General features: G+C 48.4%; 1 protein-coding gene across 1 annotated transcript in view; it reads left to right on the forward strand.

The window, feature by feature from the left end:
* itga5 (integrin, alpha 5 (fibronectin receptor, alpha polypeptide)) overlaps nt 1-18,535 on the forward strand; it is a 44,917-nt gene extending 26,382 nt beyond the window's left edge. The window contains exons 16-30 of the mRNA XM_036533344.1: nt 961-1,016; nt 1,358-1,509; nt 1,606-1,743; nt 4,977-5,044; nt 7,044-7,194; nt 7,574-7,666; nt 9,261-9,340; nt 9,819-9,899; nt 10,145-10,250; nt 10,545-10,703; nt 12,054-12,161; nt 14,832-14,945; nt 15,981-16,082; nt 16,501-16,623; nt 16,982-18,535. Coding sequence (XP_036389237.1) covers nt 961-1,016; nt 1,358-1,509; nt 1,606-1,743; nt 4,977-5,044; nt 7,044-7,194; nt 7,574-7,666; nt 9,261-9,340; nt 9,819-9,899; nt 10,145-10,250; nt 10,545-10,703; nt 12,054-12,161; nt 14,832-14,945; nt 15,981-16,082; nt 16,501-16,623; nt 16,982-17,065 — 1,615 coding nt within the window. The 3' untranslated portion in view covers nt 17,066-18,535. The remainder of the gene's footprint in view (nt 1-960; nt 1,017-1,357; nt 1,510-1,605; nt 1,744-4,976; nt 5,045-7,043; nt 7,195-7,573; nt 7,667-9,260; nt 9,341-9,818; nt 9,900-10,144; nt 10,251-10,544; nt 10,704-12,053; nt 12,162-14,831; nt 14,946-15,980; nt 16,083-16,500; nt 16,624-16,981) is intronic.
* The last annotated feature ends 2,282 nt before the right edge of the window (nt 18,536-20,817 follow it).

Below are 20,817 nucleotides of genomic sequence, written 5' to 3' on the forward strand. Positions count from 1 at the left end.
CCCTCTCTCTCTCTCTGTCTCTTTCCCCTGCTCTCTCTTTCTCCCCTTTCTCCCTCCTGCTGCCCTCCCCTCTCTCTCTCTCTGTCTCTCACACTCTCTCTCTGTCTCTCTCTCTCTCTCTCTCTCTCTCTCTCTCTCTCCCCATCTCTCTCTCTCTCTCTCTCTCCCTTTCTCTCTCTCTCTCTCTCTCTCTCTCTCTCTCTCTCTCTCTCTCCCCCTCCTGCTGCCCTCCCCTCTCTCTCTCTCTGTCTCTCACACTCTCTCTCTGTCTCTCACTCTCTCTCTCTCTCTCTCTCCCCTTCTCTCTCTCTCTCTCTCTCCCTTTCTCTCTCACTCTCTCTGTCTCTCTCTCTCTCTCTCTCTCCCCCTCCTGCTGCCCTCCCCTCTCTCTCTCTCTCTCTCTCTCTCTCTCTCCCTTTCTCTCTCACTCTCTCTCTCTGTCTCTCTCTCTCCCCTCTCTCCCTCTTGCTGTCCTCCCCTCTCTCTTGTTCTCCCTGTCTGGACTGGTGTGGCTCTGACTGTAGCTGTGGTTGTAAAGCGATACGGTTGAGAGGGGCTGGGTTTGGACTCTGGCGTGCGTGGCTGATGTCACGGGTTCTCTCCACTGGACCATACAGACGCCCAGCGCTGGCTGTCCTGCTGGGAAACTCCAGCGGCCGCTCGCATTCGCTGTAATGGAAGCGATGCTGTGGGAGATGAGCTGCTTAATTTACTGGCCTGTTGCCTCGGCCTGCCCTGCGTGCGCACCGAAGCTGCGTCACGCTGGACACTTGAGCAATCGCTCACACAACAGGCGTCAGTGTCTGTCGTTAGGCACAGTACATTTCTGCTTTTTTCTACTTATTTCACAAGCACTTTGGCTTTGCAATCCGGCAGGAAAGGGCTGGAGGGTGTGATACGTACCCCGTGATTGTGGAGCTCATGACAACATCAGGTCTCTGTCTCTCCTTTTCCCCACAGTGTCAACCTCAGCTTCTGCCTCTCAGCCAATGGGAAGCACGTGCCCGACGATCTAGGTGAGCTCACCCGCGTCACAAGACCAGCTACCAGCCAGTCGCCATGGCTGTCCACCAGAACCTTTCCTAAACTGCACAAGTACACCATAACTGACTGAAGCCAGTATGCAGTCCTACTGAAGTTAACAAACCATTCAGTTCCATGTCCTGGTTAATTATTAGAAATGATCAGATGCTCTGCTAGGTTTCCAGGAACCTCCACAGCCCCGTGCCCCTCGCACTTTTCACTTACTGTCACTCTGCTCGTGTGGGCATCTTGAATCCTCTTTGCAAAACTGGCCCTTGATATGTCATGCTCAAATTTCTGTGTGTGTGTATGTGTGCACATGCGTGTGTTTCAGGCTTTCTGGTTGAGGTGCAGCTGGATCATCTGAAACAGAAGGGCGCGATAAAGAGGGCACTGTTTTTGGACACCCAACAGCCTGTCCTGCAGAAGATGGTGAAGGTGGCCAATGGGGCCCGCATATGCCACGAAACCAAGATATACCTGCGGGTCAGTACCAAAAAACCTCTCCTGCCCCTCTAACTCACTGCCTGCCTTGACCCTAACAGGCCCTGCCTTTCCTCCCCATTTGGTCTCCCCCTGCAGGATGAAAAAGAATTTCGGGACAAACTCTCCTCCATCTATATGGGTCTCCGCTTTCATCTGGACCCCAACGCACCAGTGGACTCCCATGGCCTCAAACCCATCCTTAACTACCAGACCCAGGAGCTCATCGAGCAGAAGGTACATCAGCACTAGAGATGCTGACTCTTACCCCTTTGGGAACAACAGGGATTTGTCTACATTGGCTGCTCTTGATACGAACGGTCATTCTTCACAAATTCTTGGCACTGGTCTCAAAAAGACTCCGCTTGGCTTGTTTTACTTGACACTTTCTGAAATTTGTTGCTATTGTACAGGTGACGGCAGACATTCTACCGAGATTAGCCCCCCCCCCCCCCCTTAAAGAATGAGCAAGTGCTTCTTTCACAGCTAAAATACAGCTGGGAAAAGGAGTACAATGTCTGGAAAGCAGTGTTAAACAGGAAAATTCAAAGCATGTTTCCTGGAAGGGTTTTTTCACATGCTCCTCCAGGATTAGTGTTCAGGACTTCTTTGTTAATGGTTTATAATAGCGGTTTATATGTGTTACACCAGTGCAAGAGAACAGTGGGGGCGAAGAGCTGTGCATTGGGTGGGGCCGTCCAAGGCCATGGTCCATCTGGTTGAGATTTGTTTGTGTTTTGCCAGTTTTCTCTGGTAGTAAGCAGCCTGGCTCAGCCTGAGGGCTGCCCTCAGTGGTGCTGCTCACCATATGTGAGCTATGACCGCTGGATTGGAGCATTGGGGAGGGAAGACAGTAAATGCAATGTGATCCCCCTCTCTCTCCCTCTCTCTCACTCTCTCTCCTACCTCTCTCTCCTTCTCCTCGGCTCTCTGGGATTTTGCTGACCCCCATCTCAGCCTTTATCTGTACCACAGTGGAAAGAATAGGAGCTCACGTATGCTGTGTCGGTTAGAATGCTGCAGTCTAGACCTGAGGGTCATGTGTTCAGTTTCCAGGGCGTGCATCGCCGATGCGCTCATTCCTAAACGCTCAGACACCCACCTGTGTAAACGATGTACAGTGTAGAAAATGTGCTAAATAACACAATATGTCAGACGCACAACACTCCTGTGGAGAAAAAAACGGGACATGAGTTAGAGAGAATGCGTGGGGGAAGGTGACAAGATGTTATGGCTCTGAAAGACTTGCACCACCTCAGCATGACTTGGTTCCCATGCGTTTCATTATCGTCTGAGCGCATCAAGTTCGCGCTGCTCTTGTGCCGAGTCAGAATGAGAGATCAAAGCTGCCTCTCGGCAGACTTTCACACGGTAATTTGCACCACATGTTGCCTCCAGTCCGGAGCATAATAATAGATTCCCAAGACAAAGATGTACGATGATGGTGAAGGATTAAGAGGGTGTGGCATTGGTGTATTCTAAACACATACACACACACACACACACACACTCAAAGATGTACACAGACAATTTTACCAGGGGGATTATAGTACTCCAGATTGTTTAAAACAAGCACTAATATTATGTAAAGCCAGGTCTCTAGTTTTCTGTATGATTGCTGAAAAGGGATGTGCAGTTTAAGCAGCAAACTTGGTAAGAGATTTTCACACATGCTCCATTTAGTGGAATTCTTGCTCTGTAGCATATGTTTGTCATTTGGCAGGTGTGTTTATCCAAAGTTCATTTAAAAAAAAGCTTTGTAACATATTTAAAATGTTGGTATTTTGTATTTCTGTAATTCACTACCTCAGAAGGGCGTTCTCAAGCGCTCATGCACAGTAACCATAATCCTACTGGATTTGAAACACTCATGTCACGATCGCACAGCCCAGGTTACTGTAGTCTGCGTAACGTAGGGCTTTCTCTCTGCGCGGCCTTTTTCGATTTGCAGTGCTACACTTTGGTCCACCCAACGCCTGCAGTGACGGGACTCCCCCCCCTGACTTGGGGGTCGTTGTTGTTTCTGTCCTGTTTTAGCAGCGTGGACGGACTGGGCCTATCTCCGGAAACCTGAAAGCGAGCTTCAGGGCAGGCCGACCGGGTTCGCGGTGGAAGTTCCCTCCGTATCCCCAATTAGAATCCCTTTAATTACAGGGAGGGCGGAGCGCTTTGATACGGCCGCTCCACAGCTTCTGCACAGCTTCCCCTCAGCGTTGGGGCCGCCTCTCTGGGATCGGCCTTTTTAATTTCTCTTTCATTTTATATTTATCATCATCATCATCTCGCTGTTGCGCATCACACCGGGAAGCAATTACAGATGGCGGTTTTTTTTTCACCGCTGTCAGCATTATGGGGGGAGCGTCTCTCTCTCTCTCTCTCTCTCTCGCACTCTCTCTCGCACTCTTTCTAGTCCTGAACCTCTCCCTCTGCCCTCTTGGTCCCCTCTCCTCCTCCCTTCCCCTCTCCCCTCTCCCCTCTCTGTCACTGATTCATGTGTGATCCCTGTGTTATCTGATGTGTGGTGCGCTGGGCGGTGTCACGTGTGGCAAGCGTGTGGTGCGCTCGTGGGCCCCTGTCATGTGGCGAGCACCATGCGTGTCGTTGGCTTCGCAGACGGCACGGACGGCCCATGTTTACCGTTCAGCCTGAAGGGGGGTGGCGGGACTCGAATTTCAGGGTCACGCAGCAGCGGGGGGGGGGGGGGGCGCAAGACGGATGGGGGTAACCACGCACAGGCGCGGTGTTCTGTGATGCGCCGAAACTTGTTTTTCGTTATTTGGGGTGGATCTTGGATCATTCTGGTCTGTTTGTTGCACATGGCATGTTGAGGAATGGGTCTACCTGATCAGTGCAGACAGAGGTTTCTGATTAGCGGTAACAGTCAAATCAAACGGTACGTTTAGCTGAGTGCATTAGTCATTCTTACACATCTCCCGCCAGCTGGAATGATCTTGTCTGTTTGATTTGGCACCAGACATTGGTCCTGTTTTTATGTCCTCTGGAACAGGCATTTTAGATTTATGGTTCAGAAGCTTTGTCAAGGGGGCGTTTTTCATGAAGGTGGAATTGTAAATGTCTGTCTTATCTAAAATATTTGACTTAACGCAATTTTTGATCCACTCACACACTTAATGGTACTTTTGATTCAAAACAACACATGACTTGCTGCCTCAGTGTTTGATGTGTATATATACCGTTTTATGTGCTGTCCTTTCATGAAATGACTCCTACAAACACATAACTGACAAGTGACCTAATGAAAGAGTCTGGCTTGTGAGGTAGCTTTGAACGTACAACTGAAAAGTTTGATTTTAGAGTGAGGCCATCGGTTCCCTTATCTTTATCTATTCAATCTGTTTGTTTTAAATCCACTCGCGGCCGAGGTCCTGTTATCCTTCTCCTCCTCCCCTGCTCTCTCGGCCTCTGTGCATGACTTCATCCCGCTGATCAAGTGTCTCTGCTTCTTTCAGGCCCAGATTTTACTGGACTGCGGAGAAGACAACATTTGTGTCCCCGATCTGAAGCTGACAGTGCACGGGTGAGTCTGTTCATCCCTTCGTTTCATTACTCATTTTCGGACCTATTTATACCGTCTCGGTTGTTTTTGTAGTGGAGCGGCCCTGGGTAGAGCATGTCATACCAATCGTCACAGCAGTCGTCGGAGATTAAGCCCTCCGTGTGTTATAGCGTGGGACATCCTGTCCCATCTGGGCCACCATAGAGAAGAGGACACCACACCCACCTCCACCCATGTAAATGAGAAATGTCAGTTCCTGCTGCTGCTGTTAAGAATAGCCGCGAACGTGAAGGTTAAGGCCGTACACGCCAGACGATCTTCGGCGCTGTCAGAAGTAGTCTCGCCCGAGGTTTCACTCGTGCTCTCTGGCAGCTGTTAATGGATAAATAAGATCAGCGAGGGCAGCTGGTCGTAGTAGGCTGTGTGGGTGGGGCGTCGGGGAGGGCGGCGTAGGGGGAGGGAGGAGAAAAGATGGAGGGGATGGAGATGAAGGAGGCTGATCTGGAAAATGAAAGGGAATGTGGCTCTGGAGCACTTTCGGTCCCTTTGTAGCTGCTGCAGAACTTTGCCGCACTTTGATTAAATAAATCTGTGTGCATTTTTTTCCCTTTTTTAACTAAAATAACATCATGGCCCCTTTTTCTGCCCTTTCATTTTCCTCCTGTTTGTTTTTTTTATTTGTTTGGACTCAGGTTGCAGCTTTTCCATGATACATCAATCACGAAGGTTTGAATGTGATTATTAATGGTATAATGTGTACTTTGGCTCAGCAACAAGATCTTGTATGTGTCCTACGTCACATGGAACCAAGCTGGTCTCCCTCACAAATTATTATCTTTGTAAGAACTTAGTAATAATGTCTTTAACCTAAACTGGTAAACTTACACTCCACTTCAAGGCTTTCTTTTGTTGGAGCTGGCCTGAAAAGCACAGCATATGAACTCTGAGTTTCCCCCAGGGGAAGGGGAAAAGGGTTAAAAAACTTTTGCCCTTGCAGCCTCAGTTAATTTTGCTTTTCGCTGCCACAGGCACATTTCTATTAGGCAGAAGGGCTCGCTTTAGGTTTGCTGTTGGAGGGATCTTACATTGTTTTTCTTAATCGTCTCGTTTAAAAAGTGTGACTCTCCCCAAGCTGGAAGCCTGCAGCCCGCTGCTCCCCAGGCTGGCCGAGGCCCGGCGTTGGGAATAATGAGCGCGCGGCTTCCTACGCGCGGTTTAACTAGGCCCGGCTGTAATTGGAATCGTCTGTGTGGCCCTCGCGAGGAATTTCTCATTGTGTTCGGAGCGGTGGAGGGAAGGAAGGGGAGGGGGTAGAGGGAAGAAAAGGGTGGTGTGCTACAGCACTGGTGTCTGCTCCGTTGCATGTATGACTTTATTACTACATTGGAAGAGTGGAAGGGGGAAGGGCTTCCTGAGAGAAATCATACTGATGTGTTTTGGGTCACGTCCCGGCGCTGAATGTAACGGGCACGAGTAGCGGAAAAGCCCAACGGGGCGGGGGGGGGGGGGGGGGGGCGAGTGAAAAGGGAAAAAGAGAGCAGAGCTGGTGTTTAAAATCGGCTTAGTGGTCAAAGGGCGGATTGCAGATCAGAGTGGCAAGCTCAGGTAGCTCCAGTTCGGGGGCGGGAACACTGACGCAGGAAGTTGAACGCTGGTTTCTCGTATTGGTTCGTGGAGGGCTAAAAAAATTTTGTGTGGCTCTCTGCAGGGGTAATGGGGTCCAGCTGCTGCAACAGTTTGTTTCAGTCTTGTTTTACAGTTATTTGCTCGATCAGATCGATTGGAGCAGCGACATGCACAGAAACTACAGTTAAAAGCATTGATCATTTTTGAGATTCTGTTGATTTTATGAACTAATGAACTATTGAATGAACTAGATTAAATTTTGCAGATCCCTTTAAATGTTTCCTCAGGGCCTTTTGAGTAAAAGGATGACTATATTTTGCACGGACACCACTCTTTAATTTTTCCATATTTGCCACCACTCCATTCATATTTATCGCTCTGGCTGTGGGTACAGTGACAGGAAGGAAGTCTACCTGGGTGACGACAACTCTCTGACCCTGACCTTCAACGCGAGAAACGAGGGTGAGGGAGGGGCGTACGAGGCCGAGCTGTACGTGGTGCTGCCCCCCGAGGCCGACTACAGCGGAATAGCACGCAATAACGAGGTGAGGGTTTGAATGACTCTCTCTGTCCCAACTATACAATTCGGCCATTCAAACCCATATTGTTCCAGAGCTCCTCAAATACGTCAAAGCGTATGCACGGCTTTGTTTGAGCTTTTGAAGGGATTATAATGGCTCTATTGCTTTCTTCATAACTTCCATTAACATTATGCAAGAAGCTCTGCTGTCATGACATCAACGTTCTATTCATCAAAATATTCTGGAATTCTGTTTCATAATGGTGAATAATGACTCCTGACACTTGTGTTAATCATTTGACTTCTAAGCTGTCATTGACATGGTTGATTTTAAACTCTATCGTTTTGGAAGTAAAATCCCCTCTCCAGTGCTGTGTGCTTAACCATGTGTATATGTGTTCCAGAGCCTGACCCAGCTGACATGCACCTATGAGACTGAGAACCAGACCCGCTACCTCAGCTGTGACCTGGGAAATCCCATGAAGTCTGGCACGAGTGTAAGGATCCGGCCCTTTTTCCTACTGTTCTGAGACCTTGGCACTTATGGGGGCGGAACACACATCGGTCTAGAAGGAGGAAAAAATGACAAATAGATGACAGAAGTAGCCAAGTAGTACTAACATTTACTGAGTAAACTATTCTCCAGTTGTTGAAAGCACAGCTTGACTTTTTATCTCCGGGATTGTCTTATTTATTTAATTTTGGTCAGGCCGGGGTGTGTGTGTGTGTGTGTGTGTGTGGGTGTGTGTGTGTGTGTGTGGGGGGGGGGGGGGGGGGGGGGGTAGGATGGGACGGTACGAGTGAGCTCTGTCCATGTGTTGGCAAGCTTTTCCAGAGACAGGAAGAATCCTGCAGGGTAACAGGAAGTTGCCCTCTGTTGGGTCCCTCTCTCTGCTGGAGTTTCCCCCCCATAAACTGCACGGTGACACAGCCGTGGGTTGTGGTCTTTTTTGAATGTGTCTGCATTGGATGGCTGTTAATGAGAATCTGGGGGTGGGTGGTGGTCACAGACATGTCTTTTAAATTGCAAACGTGTCTCTTCTGAACACTGCTATGTATACGCTTCTGCTATTTCAAGTTACTCATAAGCCTACGTGGTCAGTTGCGCAGATCCTGACCCTGGGGGAGAGAGATCTCCAGCTGTGAAAAGTGCAAGCAATGGGATTCCTACTGGCCACAGAGGCACCTGGAGAGAGAGCTCTGCTGGGGGCCTCTGTGCTGTAATCCCTGGTGCAGCAAACGCAGACACGTCATACTTGCATTAGTTTGGGTAAATCGAGAAAGACACGTTTTAATGAGCAGCATTTTGTTCTCCACACTCACGCACACACGCACACGTGTACGCAGGCACGCAATAAAATAAAAAGCTTATATTGGGAGATCACATTTCTCCTGATTGCAGTTACTTGCTGCGTAGATGCTTGTGGTTCGGGCAGGGAATAAAAAGCACATTAAATGGCAATTAAAGAAGCCAGTGAGATCTCATAAGCCGGCGCTGTCTGGGTCTGCCCAGGTGTGCCACAGCTGCGTGGCAGGGAGACAGGGCGCGCAGGGAGGCGCTGGGTGCGAGAGCGGAGCCTAGAAACCGGGACACGACAACAGCTGCGCTCTGGACCACCAGTGGATTTCTGGGATAGCTCTCGCTTCCCAAGGGAATCAGCGTGTCTGCAGATTTGGCCGCTCAGTCTTTAGTTTCTCTCAGTTTGGTCTCTCAGCTGCTCTCTTTCGGTCTGTCTTTGTGTGTGTGTGTTTGTATGTTTGTGTGTTTGTTTGTGTGTGTCTGTGTCTTTGTGTGTGCATATGTGTGTGTGTCTCTCTGCATCCCTGTCCTAGTCGATCAATCAAATTGCCTCACACAGCAGTGGGAAATATCATAGTGTTGTATAAGTTATAGTAGAAATGTTACAACACTGCAGTGCAATAATTTGCTGATGTGAGACATTGTAAGCCACAGGCTATTTCCACATAGAAGCAAACATTTGGGGAGTAATGTTGAGCCTTTTGTCTGCCTGTTTGTTTTTCTGTCTGTCTGTGTGTCTGCCTGTCTGTCCTCTTTCCCAGCTTTAACCCTTATTGTTTGTGTCTCGGCAGTTGTGGGCAGGCCTGCGCTTCACTGTACCACGTCTTAAGGACACACGCAGGACGGTGCAGTTTGAACTACAGATACGCAGGTAAAGACTTACTGCTTGTTTATGTGCGAGGTCTGTGCAGATCCACTGAGCTTTACATGACCTGGATGGGCATGCCAGTAATTAGGCTGACTTATAGTAAGTGTGGATCTGCACAGTGTAATTTGTTAACTCACGCAACTAAAGTCCTTGCATGGTTATTATGTTAAAGAATGCCTGTGCATGTTTTTACGTGGTTGTATGGACACCATTTGTGGTCTCTAACAGTTTTTAATCCATGAATAATATCTAAAGCAACAAAGAATGCTGTGATTTCACTATGTTTGTGTGTGCATAGTATGGTCTTGCAGCGCACATTGTTTGTGCTTAATCTTATCAATTTTGAATTGTACTCTTGAGCTGTACCTTTATTTTCAGTACGTTTCAATAATGTGTTCTCAGATTAAAGGTAAATAATGGCTGTCTTGGATAAGCGGTAATGTTCTGAAAGGCTGTAATTTGTTCCTCTTTTTGCCCTCAGTAAAAATGAGAACAACTCACAGAGCGAGGTGGTACCCTACAAGCTGGAGGTGGCTGTGGTGGCTGATGTCATCTTGCAGGGGTGAGTCTGTAGGGGAATCAGTTTTTACCCCATTCACATTGCCAAAAGAAGGGAGATGCTGTGCGCTGGTGCTGACTAGAAACATATTGCGTATAGCATGGCCTTGCTCTTGGGGGCCTTAAAGTTTGTTTTGTTTGTGTGTGTATGTGTGTGAGAGAGAGAGCTTGTGCCTGCATGGGTATTAGTGTGTCTTTATTCCCCTCCATACTTCCCATTCTCACTCTCTTTCTCTTTGTGTCTGAAAGTGTGTCTCGGCCAGACAAGGTCATCTTCCCTCCCTCAAACTGGAAAGCGACAAAGAGCAAGCAGGTGGAGCAGGACATCGGCCCTGCGGTTGAGCACATATATGAGGTAAGAAGTCAAAGTTTCTCACTGAGTGCAATAGACTAACTGTTATAATAACTGAGTTAGACAGTAAAAGTCTTTCTGTCATAGCATGAGACTAACTTTTAGGTGGGGAGTCAATCTCTCTGTTAGTGAGGCTGAGGAACTTAGTATTGCTGACTCTTTTTTTGAGGACTAGAGGCCACAGTGTGTGGCTTACCCTGGTCTGTGCTCTCAGTTTATTTTACATAAGTGTCCACTTTCCTCTCTCTCCTCCTGTCCCCCCCCCCTGCTGTCACTCCCTGTTCCCCCCCTTCTCAGCTGGTGAATAATGGGCCCAGCATGATAAGCCACTCCCTCCTGGAGCTTCGATGCCCCAAGATGATCCAGGGTCACGAGCTCATGTACCCCTTGGAGGTGATCACCGAGGGGCCCCTCAACTGCAGCACCAACCGTACCATCAACCCCAGGAACCTGAAGGTGAGTGTCCAGACATGCCTGGGACATGGGCCAGAGTCAATGAGAAGTGGAACAGTTTAAGTGTATACAGGGAAAAGACCACACATTAACTGCGTTAACATAGTGGTTTTGAAATCTGGCTGGTTTGAAATCTGCTGTACAGACAGGATTCTCTGTTTGGGTGATGCTTGCTCGTTTTGGGTCTTTTGAAATAAGAAATTTAAATGGAGAGCTTGGCCTTGTATCCTCATTCGGTCTCACAGCATAGTGTAAATGTGCATGTCCCCCTGCCCTGCTGTACTGAAACACACATGGAGAAGTCTCCCGAAGTCTGAAGCCGGAGTCTCAAAGGAGAAGGGCGTCGCTGTGGCCTGTGTGTTTGTGAACCTCCAGAGCTTCTGAGAGACCTCTCTCGGGTGGCGTCGCGGGTTATGAGTCACCCAGCGATTAATGATCCTCTAACCCAGCGCCTGCGCTTTAATTAATCTGGGGTTTGGCACAGTGCAGCGCACCGCTTATAAACGCTCGCTCGCTTTGAGCCCAAGGTCATTTACTTTGGGTTCGGTGTGAGCCCCACTGTGCATATGACAGCTACCACCGCTAGCCGTAAGCTGCCTCACATGCTAGCGTAAGTTGCCTCACATGCTAGCGTAAGTTGTCTCACATGCTAGCGTAAGTTGCCTCACGTGCTAGCGATAGCTGCCTCACGTGCTAGCGGAAGCTGCCTCACGTGCTAGCGGAAGCTGCCTCACATGCTAGCCGTAAGCTGCCTCACATGCTAGCGGAAGCAGCCTTACATGCTAGCGGAAGCTGCCTCACATGCTAGCGGAAACTGCCTCACATGCTAGCGGAAGCTGCCTCCATGTTTGCTGTTATCTGCTGATTCAGTGGGTGTGTGGAGCGGAGTGGGGTTGTGACCTGGCATTAGTCTGTCAAGCAGGCCTGCTGTGGAAAGTCCCATGTTGTCTAACAGATAGATAATCATGATATTGCAGTCTCCCTCATCCTCTCCATACATTCCTACATTCAGTTTGATTTGCAATCCAGCATGGGCTGGTTGTGATTATGAGGGGACTGTAGTGTTGGCAAGTGTTTTCCATGTCTGGATTGGAACACAGGCCTTTCTTTCCATGTCTGGATTACAGCATTGGCTGGTGTTTTCTGTGTCTGGATTGGAGTGCTGGCAAGTGTTGTAAGGGTCCAGGTTAGAGCACTGGCCTGTTTTGTGTGGGGATAGAGTGTCATCCAGGTCTTTGGAGCACTGGCTCGTCTTGTTCGGGTCTAGGTTGGAACGCTGGCCTGTATTGTGTAGGGCTGTTGTCTGGGTCCATGTCTGGCCCACAGGACTGAAAGTGTTCCTCGTTTTCACAGCTACAGCAGTCTCCCACGGATCAACCACCCCAGATAACTCCCAGCCCTGACCACCACATCGAGAAGAGGGAGACCCACAAAGACCAGCTGTCAGAGCTGGGAAACCTGGTGAGTCCCCGCAAGTAAGGGAGGGAAAGAGAGTGAGTGAGAGAGTGGTAGAGTGGTAGAGTGGTAGAGTGGTAGAGTGGTAGAGTGGTAGAGTGAGAGAGTGAGAGAGTGAGAGAGTGAGAGAGTGAGAGAGTGAGAGAGTGAGAGAGTGAGAGAGTGAGAGAGTGAGAGAGTGAGAGAGTGAGTGAGTGAGTGAGTGAGTGAGTGAGGGAAGAAGGGAGAGAGTGAGTGAGTCAGTGAGGGAGGGAGAGGGAGGGGAATGTATTATTAATACAAAAGATTGAGTCTGCTTGTTGGGCCTGCACAGTGTTCTACCAAATGTCAAAACCGATATGTAGTCATTTATGTGAAATGATGATGGCAAAACAGAAAATGAGCGTGAGAAGGAGGGCGGAAGAAAGAGAGAGAATTCCAGCTTTTGTGTGGAGTCGCTGTCCATGCGTGATTCCTTCCCCAGCAGTGCCTGGGGCTTAGTGAGATAGCCAAGGACGCAGAGCTAACCTTGAGTAACCCCAGCGAGGGAGGGGGGTGTGGGGGGTACAGTGTTAATTAAGTGATGGGGGGGCAGACAGAGGGTTCCAGGTGTGTTATTTTACAAGAGGAGCCGGGAGGCCTGAGAAGGGTGGTGCCGGCTGTCTCCTCTCGGGGTCGTCGATCACAGGCTTTCATTAACCCCGTGCGCTCCTGTGCTGCGCCGTGCCGGCTCCTTGGCCTGGTGGCCTCTAATCCTCGGAGCCTGTTGCCGTCAGCGGGGGCGGCAGTGGCCCCCGGCGGACAGTAGCCCCTCTGAGCCGGGCAGCTCCAGGTGCCTCTCGTTCCGCCCGAGTACCTGCGCGCGTGAAAAGGACCTTTGTCTTTGTCTAAGCCCATCACTGTTAACTGCCCACATTTATCCACTCTGTCTGATGACACACGGCTCGTGTGGGCCCCTGAGGGCTGTTTTCTGGATGGCAGAATCGGTACACTATCAGTGGTTTACCTTCCAGTTATCATTTAACAGGTGTGTCCAATTGGTTCTTGAAATTGATTTTACATTTCCTAAAAAAAAGCCAAAGTGGGCCTAGGAGGCCTGTTCCGAGCAGCAGCTACGCTGACGGTGGGCTACCACATAACTTCATCTTATAAGGCCACGGCTGAGCGGTATCACAGTAAATAATGGATAACACTGTAAAGAACTGTAACTTATGTAAGTTGCTTTGGATAAAAGCGTCTGCCAAATGAATAAATGAAAATGTAAATGTAAATAAGGCTCACGTGTGACTCCAAAACAAACTCACAACAAGTCAGAGGCACTTCACTAGGCTAAACTTTTTTTTGCTTTCCCAACTCTTCATTTCCTTATAGCTGACATTTACTGAATGCTTCATACAAATATGGGAGGATGGAGGCTATGATTTGTAATGGCCTTGAATGAGAGAAAAGGAATGCTGGTGTGTGTGTGCGTGCGTGTGTGCGTGTTTGGGGGATTCTGCAGGAGCCAATGCGAGGTGCCCTCACAGCTTCTAGCAGGTTGAGTTAAACTGGAGTCCTGTGTTCTCTCCCCAATGCCAACAAAAGTTAATGATCTCAGGCTGTGAGCCGTCTTCTGTGAGCCAGCTCCTGTCCCTGGAGGACCTCGTTAGAAAAGTCACAGCTGACCGGCTGTTGAGTCACACGTGAGCCTTATTTACTGTGATACCGCTCAGCCGTGGCCTTATAAGATGAAGTTATGTGGTAGCCCACTGTCAGAGTAGCTGCTGCTCGGAACAGGCCTCCTAGGCCCCGCCCCCTCACCCCACAGGGCTGCTGCACTCAGGGATGGAGTGTGTTTGGCCGGGGACCGTAAACAGGCTGTCCCCCAGGCCTCACGGCTCGGAGCCGGCCTCTCCGCCCTGGTGTCTGTGAGCCCTGCTGGCAGGCGGCGAGTGGACCTGACAGGACCTCGTCTCTTACCCCGCTCATGCCCTTATAAAGCTCTGCCCCGCCAATGCCCAGGGGCACTGCTCCCCTCCCCCAGTCCCCTCAGGAATCTGTGGGACTGCCTTCCCCGTGCCCGTGCTCCCGACATAAGTAAATAACAAAAATTCATCACCGTGAAGGGTACGTCAGCCGCGCGGCCTGGGGTGGTCCGTCTGCTCCCACTGCGTTAAAGGGCTTAGTCAGTGAAAGGTTTCTCAGAGAGTGCGCCCGGCGTCCTAACGAGGGCATAATCAAGAGCATGTATTCGCGCAGCCTTGTAAAATGGGCTGGTTTCAGCGGTGAGGCAATGATTTTGATAGCAATGCCTGCCTGTAAATTTTTACAGTCTCATGACATTCCCTCTCCCTCTCCTAATTTGAAGCAGCCCTCCATGGGGATGACATTGGGGGACTTGTTGTTCCTTTGGCCCGTAACACTAAAACGGCTGAATGCTCTTCGTCTCTGCTCCCCACCTCTCTCTCTCCCTCTCTCTCGCACCCTCCCCCATCCCTCCCTTTGTGTATCTCTCCCTTTATGTGAATACATTAGTCCATCTCTCGCACTCAAATTCAAATGTCTTTATTGGTATGGCCTACAAAGCAGATCTCAGGCGAGGGATAGGGTTAGATGGAAAGGTAGTGGGCGGAATGCTTTCAGATAATTCCAGTCAGGCAAAGGGGTGGAAACAGGAGATACCGCATGTTCACAGTCCACGTGCCGTTCCTTTTTCAGTCCTGCACCAACGTGGACTGCTGGATGCTGCAGTGTCACGTAGGCCTGCTGGAGAGGGGGACCAGCGTCATCCTCAAAGTGCGCTCCCGAATTTGGGCCGAGACCTTCGTAGAGGTGAGGAGGGGAATCGGGAGGAGTGGGGTGTTGGGATAGCTGGGCGAGATGGGGCCTCTTGATAAGGGCTCATGTGACTTCTAATAGTTCTGTAAGCTGCCTTGCGCAGGGGCCTCTGCCAAGTAAGTCAATGATGAACGAGATGTTGATGGTGATAACAAACATGCTTCTCTAGTTACTAGGCGTGGCATTGAGGAAGAGAACTATGGAATTTTGTATTTCTCTCCATATATCTTTTGCATGTCTGTATACATTTCTGTACGTGTGTCAACCACAGTTTGTCTCTGTATGGTTAAATGCCATTCCCTCGGATAAAACTCTGATTCGAATGTTTCTGAAAGCAGCAATAAATAAATCTCAAGACTTCAAACCACAAATGAGAGGCTTTAAAAACTAAATTGCCCTTCCCTCTCACACACGATTATGAAACCTGAAATGTCAGTATTAACAGTCTGAAGCCTCTGCCACATGCTATGAGTGTGTTTGGCTAGATTGAGACAAAGCAGCAAGACTGCAGTGTTTGGAAGCAGCGCTGTGTGTGTGAGTGATAGCTGGGGTCAGAGGTCATTTAGACACAGGAGCACTTTGACAAAACCTTACATGCTCACTGCTGCTCAAGCCAATGTCGGCCTTGTGTGTGTAAGTGCATTGAAAATTCATTAGCTTGTGGTCTGAGAGTTGTCATAGGATTGGAATGTCAGAGTGATTTGGTGAAAATGACTGGGCCAGACGGTTGTAGTGATTTATTGAGCCAATGTTTCCCTCTTCTGGGCAATCTGTGAATTGCACCATGGTACAGGCAATTTCCCTGTGCCATGTATTGAGCCATTGAGCCAACACTTGGCACTGGTTGAACCACTTATGTGTATTTTCTGAATGCAATCAGCCGTGGCCTAGATGTAAATATAAGCCTCAGGCACATGTGGTGAAGATGATAAATGATAACAGAAGTATACACATGTACATTGATGGAGCGGGTTTTCTTAAAGCTACATCTAATGCTAAGCCCGTTGCCTTTTCTTGCTGTGGCCACAGAGGGCGTACAAACAGTATGTGCTGGAGTGCTCTGCCCGGTACAGCGTGCAGAAGATGCCCTATGCCATACCACCCAAGGAGGCCCCCAGCGGAGCTAAGAAGGTAGGTTCCCATGTTATTAAGAAAGTGGTTAATGTTTATTGTAGCATTAATGTCTTACAGTCTAAACGCAGTGATCTTCATACTTAATTTGAAGTGTTATTAGTTATTAATTTACTAACCATGCATCCATGGCATCTTACATTGCTTAGATTTTCTTTACATGTTATTTATTCAGCTATTTTCAGATAAGTTCCTTGGTTAATGGTACAGCTACAGTGCCCTGCTGTGGAGTTGAACCTGCTGTCTTTGGGTCACTAACCACTACACCGCAGTGCCATCCACTCACTGAGTAAAAAGTGCTGTGTAAGGAGTGGCCCTGCTCAGAGTTAAGGGCAGAGTGCAGGGCGGTGTGACCGTGGAGGACAGCCGCTGCGCCGATGGGGGGCGGTGGTGACGCTCTGTGGTTTGTGTGGCGCAGGTGGTGACCCCGGTGGTGTGGAACAAGCCGGACAGCCAGTACGCCGTGCCGCTGTGGATCATCATCCTGGCCATCCTGGCGGGGCTGCTGCTGCTGGCGCTGCTCATCTACGTCCTGTACAAGGTAAGCAGCGCGGCGCCAGGCTCTGTGCCAGAGAGGGACGCAGCCTCCCTGCTGCGCAGCCAGCGAAACCGTTAGCAGGGAGAATATGGAGCCAATTAAGGCTGTTCAAATAAAACTGCACTCTGACTGAGGGACTAATGAGACTGCTCTGCTCTGCCTTCCTAGGCCTCTTAATGTAGTAAAATGTGTGTAACTGAACACACGGTCACCTGCAGTTAATGTAGCCTGATAATTGAATCGGCTATGTAATTAAGGGTTGTGGCTGGAACCACACCCAGCAGGATCTCCCATCTGTGGCAGTCCAGGGCCGAGGCTGGCCGTCCGTGATCTCACCCCTCTCCCCTCTTGTCTCCCACAGCTGGGCTTCTTCAAGCGATCCCTACCGTACGGCACCGCCATGGAGAAGGCGCAGCTCAAACCCCAGGCAGCGTCCGAGGCCTAAACGCAGGAGCAGCTACCCAGATCACGCCAAAAGAATCTTTTACTCTTCGAATTGGAAAAAGCCGAATAATTCACCCACAAGATTGCAAAAGGAAACTGCGAAACTGTGTAATGACAGCCTGCAGTTGAAGATTTAGGAGAAAAGACCACTGGAACTCCCACTGTGCTGCACTAAAAAGAAAAAAAAAACCCAAAGAACTCATAACCAAATGAATGTTTTTAATTTAATTTTTGTTAGTTTTAATTTTTTGATTAGGAGCATTGGGGTTTGGTCTCCGAATATTGAGAACTTCTGCCAAACCACAGCTAGCTCCTTTTCAGGGTTATAGGGTCATTTGTTGTGAGGGTGAATATAGCCGTGATCTGCTTACTGGTGTGTCACCCTGGGAAAGGTGTGGAGGCAAACGGAATCTCTCCAAACACTCACATTCATCAATGACTCTCTTGGTTTCATCCTGCACTTGTTCTTTTCTTGTGTTTTTTTTTTTTCTCGCTTGCAGTTACTCAAGAAACAGGATATTTTTTAAAATTTTCTAATCACTGTTGGTGCTAAAAATCAAGTTCACTGCTTCACGCAGCCAATGACTGAATGTTTCCAGTAGTGGGTGGAGGGGGCTAAACTCTGGAGTTCCCAAGCAAGGATAGCTCCCACAAATGAAACCAAAGACCCAGAAAACCAAGGCTTTTAAAATATCAGGGCCAATGCCGTGCGTCCACTGAGGGGACACTCATCACCAAAGACTCTAATCCTTCCGTCCTCCAAAGGCATTGTGTTTGGACTGGTCTCTTAAAGTGCTGAACATGGTCGAATGCTTAGATCAGTTCCTCTAAGTGCCTTTTAGACTTGCTTGTCTTTAGACGAGCCAGGCCTGAGTGGTGAAAGTTATTGTTATATTGTAAATTTTTTAGTTGGTTTGGATAAATCTGGAGGGCTTAAAGATACTGGGCTGTCATTCAAGAGGACTGCATTGAATATGAAACTGCATTGTAGTGCGAAAGGCATGTTTGTATTATACACTATCAGGTCAGGGGTCCTCCAGGGGCCTCAGGAGCTTCGGCGGCAATTCGCCACTTTCAGAATCAGCTCACTTTCAGGTCCCTGGTGGAGAACGCAACACTTGGAGAGTTTTTAACTTGGTGCCACCAGGAAGTCTACTGATGAAAGATATTGACAGCAAGAAGCGGAATGCCTGATGCCGTCTGATTCCAGCTCTCTCATTCTTCCTCATTACCTAATTGTCATACACTCATTCACACAAAGTCACCTGGGGCATGACTGGAGCAAAAAAAAAGGACTCTTGTCAGATCTTGTGAAACCCTTGAGTTGCTGTGGAGTGTTCTTATTCAGGATATGTTCTTGCAGGCAGGCCGAACCACAACCTGAGGGCACCATGCCCGCAATGCATGATGGGCATGGAAGTGACTTGTGATGACCTTGTGTTGCATTAGAATTTGAGGCGTAGACAATCAAGAAGAGGGGTGGCGGGGGGTGGGGGTGGGGGGAGGGGAACACAGCAGACATCCTAAAAAAACCGTCCTGCCCGATAAAAGTACAGGAACGGTGAGTTTTACTTGTGCACTGTGGCGAACGCTTATTGAACGCAGCAGTGACGCTGCAGATACCAAAGAGCGCAGGGAAACCTCTGAAAAACTGGACTGAGCTCTGACGGCTGTGCGCAGCTCAGTGCAAACGCGAGGAGAGGGCCGCAGAAGAAGGCCGGCATCTTAAACAGTGCATGCGCTCCTCGCCGCGTCTCGTCTCGTCTCGCGCTCATGTCGACATGCTTCCACTGCTGCAAAACCGGGTAGCAGTGTGTGTGTGTGTGCGTGTGCATGGAAAGTTGGCCGAGATCGGCGGCCGTGTCACCGGGGATTGGCGCCAACAGACTGAGAGTGCCAGGAACGGTCTTAAAAAAAAAAAAAAAAACATGGCCGTGGCTTCATCCAGGGATCGAAAATGAAAGTGCGTCTTGGGGTTCATGCTTCTGCTTTGCGTGTGCATGTGTGTGTGTGTGTGTGGGATTCCGTGCGATTGTGTGTTTGTATGTTTGTTTCTGTGTGTGTGTGAGAGAGAGCGAGAGATAGTGGGAAAGTGTTTTTCCCGATTGCTTTGTCCTCTTCATTTTTTACAACAGATTATATTGCCTAATCAGGGACAGATGAAACGGTCTACCAGAAGTGCTTAGTCTAGCCCCACTCCAGACTGCACATGCTCCATCACTGCAAGTATCTGGAGTGGCTGATCGTTTACTTGACTAGGAAAGGGCTCTAGCGTATTGGAATAAAGTATATCTGTCAGTGCCGCATGTAAAGGGACAGCAGCTGGGTGATGGGGAAACGTTAAACTGTTGTAAGTGCAATATTATTTTATTTCTTCACTTCCGTGTCTAGCAGAGGGATTCGACTTTTCACAGGCTGACCCAAGTGCCTTCCCCCTCCCCCAGAAAAAGTCACGGGGCATAGTTTTGGGGACAGTCTGACTCACCAGGCCGAAGAATTTTTGAACAATTTTGTCACCTCGATAGGCAACAAAACCAGTCCCTTTTTAGCCTTACCTTTTCTCTCAAGGAATCTGAATTTAGGACCTCCTGTTAGCTTATGTTACCAAATACAGATAGGGGCAGATCAAGAATAATTTGGTTGTGTTTTGACCTGCATTAATCACTTGTGTGCCCATAAGAAGTTTCATATGCAAAACCAAAGGCTTCACCCTGCCATTCTCAGTGGATTTCTCAGTATTTTGTATTTAAATTGTTTTTTTGTTAGTACTGTACAGATTGGAAACTACAAGCAATTATTTATACTGCTACACATTTTTCGGAAAATAAACATTTTTAAAGATTTTCAGTAGGAGAAAGCACTGGGTCTGTCCTTGTTTTTAGGATGTATCTTCCCTTTCTTTTTTGGAGTTGTAAATATGTATCTGATCAGTAGAATATTTGAAAATTCAATGAAAAAAATTGATTTGTCGTGAAATTTCCTCTCCCCATATTGGGGGAAATGTTATTGTTTTATGAGTATTTGTATTGTATTTTACTGTTTGCCTTCCAAATAAAATTTCCATTTTTACTAAGATGTCAGATTGTTTCGTATTTTTATTTTGTACACATATTAACTTAGAAGGGAGTAAAAAGGGAAGTGGTGGTGTAATTGAATTTATCAGCGCTTTTCAGTTGTTTGCTGGTTTGAAGATAAAAACCATAAGACGAAATGTTTTTACAAATATCTCCCAAACCGAATAGCTTTACAACAAAGTACTCAGCACTGTCTTTGATCCTCGGTGAAGAGGACTGCCATTAGCTCACAGCAATGGCTTTCTTTTTAGACACGAATCGACGTACGTAATTGCCGCAAAAAGATCACCATGTTTCGGTGCAATTATAGTAACCTGATCTAGTAGTTGTTAGTCATTAGTGTGTGCTTTGGGTGGGCGTGGGTCACCAGGGCACCACAACGCCTTGTTCGTGCCATCTGCTTAATAGAGCTTGATGGGACGACACGCGGACAAATGGTGGAGAAAACAATAGCGCTCAGTTCATTGTGCTTTTATCAAAAGTTTATAATATTTTACGCTAAAAACACGAAGGCAGTCGACGGATTGACGCTGTTCTGGAGTAAGTAGCCGATGTTTTAAAGTGAGTAGCTAAACTATTCATTGCGCACGATGCGTCTACACCTGGAAAACATGGCCTCATTTCCATTGTCGAATATTTTCTGATAGCGCGTATAAATCACTTCACTAAAGCAGGATAT

The sequence above is a fragment of the Megalops cyprinoides genome, chromosome 7, assembly GCF_013368585.1.
Source record: "Megalops cyprinoides isolate fMegCyp1 chromosome 7, fMegCyp1.pri, whole genome shotgun sequence".
Classification (NCBI taxonomy): domain Eukaryota; kingdom Metazoa; phylum Chordata; class Actinopteri; order Elopiformes; family Megalopidae; genus Megalops; species Megalops cyprinoides.